Genomic DNA, 7,500 nt, shown 5'->3' with positions numbered 1-7,500 from the left:
TCCCAACAAAGCCAAATATCAGTAAGAATAACGAGTTGTCTGCCCTTTCCACCAGATGGAGCAACAAGAACTCATGCATGACCAGCTGCAGACAGAGCTGCAAGCAGAAAAGGCACGTCAACAGAACACGACCAAACAGCTGCAGGACTACACAAAGATCTGCAGCTCCCAAGAAAAAGAGCTGCGAGGAGAAAAGACACGTCACCAGAACACGACCAAACAGCTGCAGGACTACAAACAGATATGCAGCTCCCAAGAAAAAGAGCTGCAAGGAGAGAAGACACGTCACCAGAACACAGCCAAACAGCTGCAGGACAGCAAAAAGACATGCAGCTCTCTAGAACATGACGTAGCATCCTACCAGTTTATGCTCAGAGAGTTATCAGACAAGGTGAGAGGCACTTGGTATATTATGTTTTCCATACTCACCTTAGCTAACTAAATGACTGTCCTTTGAAATAAAAGCTCCAACGTTGAAGTTTTCGCAGATGTTTCTCATGATTTGAACCTCCAAGTTTCCCACATAACGATGTTCACAGCATGATGATATTTGCTGGATTCCAACCCGTGACCCGAGGATCAAGATTCCAGTGCTCTTTTCAGAAATAAAACATTAACTCTTAGTGTTTTTGGACAAGCTGTGTATTCTTCTAACGACATATCATGCTTCTTCATCCCGTCCTCTGCATTTTAACATAAACTTTTAACCACATGTTCAGCACACACAGCTTTCATAGTGTCTTGACGTTATAAGCGTTATCTATACATTTGTTATCGCCTTAGTTTTGTTAATAACAATAAGAATAACAATAACGAAACAATAACAACACTTTATTGTCCATTAAATTGTTACATAAAAATGGAACATTTTCTTTGGCACACCCTGCCTGCCTGTAAACGATTATAACAATTGGACAAAAGGACAACACACATAAACATAAATTCACGTAAGTAACAACAAGCACACCTTTCAATAACACTGACCTAAGTGTTGTCCGTGTCATCTTTAAATTGACTAATTTTACAGATAAAATCTAAATAAGGTCACACGTCTATTAAGACTATCACAATCAAATATAATATTGCACTATGTAAATTCACCCTCTCATAACACAGGAGTTGGGTTTCACAGCAAAGAATCACATTTATGGTTTCCCATAAATCCATGTATGTTCTGAATTTGTTTGTGCTAACAACCCAAGGGAGACAACCACTTCACACAATCATACTATGAAACAAGCCAACACTGTGATTGCGAATGTTGTCGCTGGATCTACCCAGCGACTGCATTTTTGAGAAAACCAACGTATTTATACATATCATCAATCAAAAATGCATACTGTTTAGCACCAAATTGTTCGGATACATAATCATCATGTAAGCAACATGTTATTATAAAGTACCCGAAATTGTGAGAGTATCCGGTCGACTAGATGGACAATGGCCTCCCTTATTATATCACACCGGCCTTCTCACAATAAATACTAGCTGCCTTACGGTCACCTGGCAGCAGGTTAAATGCAACATGATTTACATCACAATCATTGAAATTTGTTTCAACATGATTTACATCACCATCATTGAAATTTGTTTGGACCAAGTTTCCCCTCTTTTTACATTACTGGCGGTAAAACGCCACCGCCATAACCAGTATACACCGACCTAAATTAGCACATATTTTAGACGCGCACTCGTGTAGAGCGCAGGACTGGCTGCAGCCCTTGTTGCACCATGCGGCGAAATGAATTGAGAAACTTGGGCCATTTGCCGATTTTGAGATTGTTATGTCATAGGACCCATGGTCCTCCCCCTTTACCAGGGTTGCCAGGTCAATGGCCTCCTGCGCCCAGATTCGTGTTTTGAGTTTGTCGTCAATGAATAAGTCCAATGGCACAAAGTGAGACTTCTCACCTGTTATGCTGCGAGCCAGATTCGCAGCGAGGCCGGCTGTCGTGCGCGCGTGGCGAAGTAGTCTAAAGTGGATGCCCTAGCGGGCCCCGGAGCAGAAGAAACTGTGTCTGGGCAACGAGCTGCCGCCTCCCGCAGGCGCTGGTTGTCCTGTTTTAGGGAGGCGATGTCCCTTTGCGCCTGCTCAGCCATCCGTCGCACCTCTGCGAGGACTGCCGCTAAGCCTGTCTCTGCATCCCCTTGGTTGCTGGTGCTGGCCTGCTGCCGCTCTTGTCACCTTTGCGACCCGTCTGGAGGCTGCTCTCTTTGGAGGCATAATCCTGTGTGATAAAAACCCGGACATATGAAACATGCTCCATCGGAGATATCATTTCGAGGAATGCCGTCCTGGAACCCACCTCCCTGAAAGCGATTAGAAATAGCGCAGAGTGTGACAAGCTGAAATTATAAGCAGAATTTTAATATAAACCAACAAAATTTTTCTGGAATGCCGCCCCAACGACAAACACCTATGGCCCAAAGTGCTTCCTCCAAAACCCGATGTTTGGGTTCTTTAAGTTGTTAATTGACCTGGTTGACAGCCAGTACATCCCCAGGAATAATGCCTGATTCTCTGAAATGTCAAACCAACAAATCGAAAATATATGGCCCAAAGTACCTCCACCAAAACCCTAGTTTGGACTCTCTAAGGCGCCAACTCCCCTGCTCGATAATTAGTACCTCCACTGGCAACTTAGCACCTGATTCTCTGACTTATCAGCCAAACCGGACAAATCACCTGCTCGCTAATCAGTACCTCCACCGGCAATTTAATAATTTAATATCGGGTTCTCTGACTTAACCGCAGAACCGGACAAATCACCTGCTCGCTAATCAGTAGGGCCTACCTCCACCGGCAATTTAATACCGGATTCTCTGACTTAATCGGAGAACCGGACAAATCACCTGCTCGCTAATCAGTACCTCCACCGGCAATTTAATACCGGGTTCTCTGACTTAACCGCAGAACCGGACAAATCATCTGCTAGCTAATCAGTACCTCCACCGGCAATTTAATAATTTAATACCGGGTTCTCTGACTTAACAGCAGAACCGGACAAATCACCTGCTAGCTAATCAGTACCTCCACCGTCAATTTAATACCGGGTTCTCTGACTTAACCGCAAAACCGGACAAAAACCAGACAAATCACCTGCTCGCTAATCAGTACCTCCACCGGCAATCTGACTTAACCGCAAGACCGGACATAAGCATAAATTGCCTCCAACCATAGCAACAAACCACAGGCCCTTAAAATTTGTTTTTCAGTCCCTAGTTCTCAGTTATCCCCATGTGCTTGAACACACCCATCAGAAAACGGGCAAAACCAACACTCTACACTGCGCCTGACAACTGGTTCAGGCGGCATTAGTTATTCTCAATTACTGAACAACGACAAAACACAATAAAGGTGAACACCGCACATACATCTTGCAACTTGATTCAGATGCAAGAAATTATCTTCCTGTGCTGAAAACAAACAAAACCAATACATTCAATGACAAATACACACTATCTGCACCTGCAAACTGACTCAGAAACAAGCCCGACTGTGGGTGATAGCTCGTCTAAGAGACTTGTACAAACGGGCATTCCCTGTTGTTGCCAAGTGCACCCCGTCGTCCAAAAAGTGTCTCTGCACGCACTGGTATCTTGAAACGCTTTCCTGTGGGAAAGAGACAAATTCATGATTCCAGAATGACACATTGCGGGCATTCGACAAGCGCTTAGAACTGTACCCACGGAATACGCGCTATATAAGCTTCACATTGATTGATTGATTGCGGCGGTCAGCAGCGCCCTATCGAAGTAGGTTGTTGACCTCTAGTGCAGCGGCGTTGTAATCTGGGTCAAACCGGTATGTGTGATACCCCCGCGACTGAAAACGAGGCATTAAATGACACACTATAATGTTCATGACCCCTACTGCAGCATTCTGTATCAAGGAAATACCTGCAAGTAAATGCTCAGAAATCTCCTCCGACGAACTATCACCAGAAACATCGTTGTCGCCTATCATCAGTAACAAAAGCTGCGTGCTCCAACAGCGGCCAGCGTCTGACCTACATTTTTTACCAGGTCTCCGATCTTCCAACCCCCCTCTTCACAGACATTGACTTCGCAGGTCCCGAAACCAAATTTTCCGACACCTCAGTGTCCTTGTGAAGTGACCCAAAATCAGAATGTTGTCCCAGTTTGGCTTCTGTCCCCGATCGCGTGGGGAAGCCATAGCATCAACAATTATATACCGAGAGGCATAAATTCCGCAAACGGAACTTTAAAAAATCACAAAAAATCAACTCAGTGGTGAATGTTTTCAATGTTTGAATATTTTATTTATTGGCCATTTTAGTGTTTATAAACCTTCGCTTAATTGATTTTGAATAGAACATCATGAAATGACAATTTTTCAAAAAAAGTGACTGAGTCCAAGCGCAATGATTTCGGAAAACGTTCAGTGTTCATCACGTTCAATGCTTTGGCCAGCTTTAAGCATCCCAATCGCTTGCTGTCTCTCTCCTTCATCAAGTCGTGGCATGATTGCGATATCTGGATACAGCCAAACAGCCAGTTGCATTTTATAGGGCCATACACTATCTTTTTTACGTTATTGTCTCCCGTTCAGCCCATTGTCTTTATTAGCACAGTGAGCTGTGGCTGGATCAGCAATACTGCAAAGCGCACGCTGACAGCGTGAAACATTTGCTCCAACACTCAAGATGTCAACTACAAATTACAGGTTCAATCTGATTTTCGTTTGAGAGCAAAATCGTTCAATGCACTATTTGCAGAATTTATGCCTTTCAGTATATAACAATAGCGTGGCCTCTGCAGAACGAAAGATCGTTTTGCTTCGCCCAATTCAAACGAAAATTGGATGTAACGACAGGCACAATTTTCACTGATAAAACATCTGTGATGTTATTGTTTACTGTTCATGTTGTTTTATGTGTGTCATTCACTCATGCTCGGCTGCAGACTCAGTAGAAGTAGTTCAGTTTCAACATTGTATTGAAGTATCCATCTTGCAGGAAGTACAGCCATAAGGAAAGGGACGATACTCTCAGTAAGCACAATATAACAGTATCCACTATAGCTCACAGGTACTGTGTTCCTGGGGTTTCACAGGTACCATGGATATCATTACATCCCTCTTCTTTAGATAAATGAAAATAACATAACTCTAACTTCGCTTTAACCAATAACTTGAAAACTGGTAAACCTCACTTTAACACTAAAATGAACATAATCAAACCCAAAGAATTATTTATCACTTGATGATAATGAAATAAAACAATTATTTCTGAACGTTACTTTTAAAGAAAGATTGCATCTTAACCATGGACAATTACAAAGATCTTTTTGTCGATCACACCAATTACAAAAATAACTTTAGCGATCATAACATTAACTGCAATAATACAACAAATCCGTTGCTCTGAAATACAGAAAACTGTTCACTGAGACTTCTGTTGTCATTGTTCATAATTCTTGTCTCTGTATTGCTTGTCTCTGTAATACTGAATACACAGAACATATGAAATAAATCAAAACAATCAAAACATGTTTGTCGTGTCGTCAAATGTCAAATCATCAAATGCTTTCAATGAGTCTGGCTTCTTGATGCTTCTCTGGGGCCTCTGATGTGGACTTGGTGTTTGTGCTTCAACTACTGGCTGAGTAATGTATGGAGGTTTTGTTGCTTGTTGGATGTGATCATCATTCTGCTCAGGTGTCGTGGAGATTGGAGGTGGTGTTCTGGTCTCGATGATCTCAGGTTTGTCATCGAATCTGACATGTCGTTCCGTTGGCTTCTGCAGGTTCAACAGGTGTCTTCTGTTTCTGCGATAGGTTGCTCCATTGGGTGATTGAACAACGTATGATCTTGGGTCGTTGCTGGGTTGTATGACTGTTGCTGGTGTCCATTTTCCTCCTTCTTCTTTCTGCATCATGACAGGTTGACCTTTTGACAGTGGTGGGAGACTGCGTGTTGCTGTTCTGTCATGGTACATCTTCTGCTGCTGTTGACGCTTTTCTAGCTGCTTTCTGACTTCTTTCTTCTTGGACAGGGTGTTGGGAATAACAGAGGGAAGGTTTGTTTTGAGTTTGCGGGAGTATAGTTGATTGGTTCGAAGGTGATGTTATCCTCGTCGTAGTCTGTGTCGTTTTCGTCTTCGGCGTTGACGAAGTCGTGACGGCGATGGCGATGAGGTGTGCCGGAGCGTCTTCTCTGCCAGAAGCCTCCTTATTGGTTTCCTCTTCCTCGATGAGGCGAGTTTTGGCTGCCGTGGCTGTTCGTCTTGCTATTGCGACAATACTTCTTCCAGTGGTTCATCTTGCCACATGCACCACATTTTGTGTTGAACGCTGGACATTTTCTTGGTGCGTGCTTAATGACACATTTACCGCATGCTTTGGTGTTGATGATTCTTGAGTTGACTGCATCAACTGTGAATGGTTTGCTCAGGCTGCTCATTTTCTCCATCTGGGTGACACTTGCTTCATGTGAGCGACATAGATTATGTGCCTGTTTCAGCGTCAGTGTGTCATCTTTGCGCAGGAGTTTTCTCTGCACTTCCGGGTACTTGATGCCAGCGATAATCTGCTCGATCAGTCTTTCATTTCTTGCTGCATCAGAAGAAAAACTTGCACTTTTGCACCGTGTGACAAAATCATCTACAGTTTCAGTAGTATTCTGGCGAAACTGTTGAAGTTCAAGGCGATGAATTCTGAAGTTGTCTTGAGGTTCACTTTCAGCAAATTTGTCCCAAATGTTCTTTGGATCCTTGATTTGTTCAGCTGATAGCCCCCAAGTGTTTGAAAGTCGCATACCTTCAGTTCCTGACCACAGAAAAATGTGACTGTACTGTCTCTCCACTTTCGTTTGCTCTGCAGTGAATCTGTACTCACACATCTGCTTGAATTCTGCTAACGCTGTAGCCCTGTCTGGATTTGACCAATCCATCGATGGGTTGGGTAGACCGCCTGGTATGGGACCGCGTTCTGCCATGATAAAGCTTGCGTGACACGTGGAATGTGCTAGAAGTTTGACACGTGGTTCGTGCTGCTGCCAAAAACTACGCTCTGACGATGTCAGGGGTTTCGGAGCACATACTCACCGTTTTATGTGTGTCATTCACTCACGCTCACTGCAGACTCAGGAGAAGTAGTTCAAGTTCAACATTGTATTGAGGTATCCATCTTGCAGGAAGTACAGCCATAAGGAAAGGGACGATACTCTCAGTAAGCACATTATAACAGTATCCACTATAGCTCACAGGTACTGTGTTCCTGGGGTTTCACAGGTACCATGGATATCATTACAACATCAAACAACAGAAAAACGCAAAATGATACTCAGCACTGTGATCCCACGATGAAAACGCAGGAAAAAACCAAAAACTTTGCGGACTGAGTGGACGCGTTCTTTCTTGTTGAGAAGTTGTAGGTGGAAGGAAGCATTGCCTTATGGGTATTCAAACGGTGGTATGAAATTTTCGGATTTGGTACGAAACGAGAAATCCTCAACAGTTTACCACTCTTGCCAACCAT

The 7,500-nt window shown here is 43.5% G+C and overlaps 1 protein-coding gene across 1 annotated transcript in view; it reads left to right on the top strand.

The window, feature by feature from the left end:
• The window catches only part of LOC138946605 (myosin heavy chain, embryonic smooth muscle isoform-like), a 95,299-nt gene that overhangs the window by 26,569 nt on the left and 61,230 nt on the right, over positions 1-7,500 (top strand). Inside the window, exon 5 of the mRNA XM_070318050.1 lies at positions 56-391. Within this exon, the coding sequence (XP_070174151.1) occupies positions 56-391 (336 nt within the window). The remainder of the gene's footprint in view (positions 1-55; positions 392-7,500) is intronic.

This window comes from Littorina saxatilis, linkage group LG14 (assembly GCF_037325665.1).
Source record: "Littorina saxatilis isolate snail1 linkage group LG14, US_GU_Lsax_2.0, whole genome shotgun sequence".
Classification (NCBI taxonomy): Eukaryota; Metazoa; Mollusca; class Gastropoda; order Littorinimorpha; family Littorinidae; genus Littorina; species Littorina saxatilis.
This window is presented reverse-complemented; position numbering and strand designations above follow the sequence as displayed.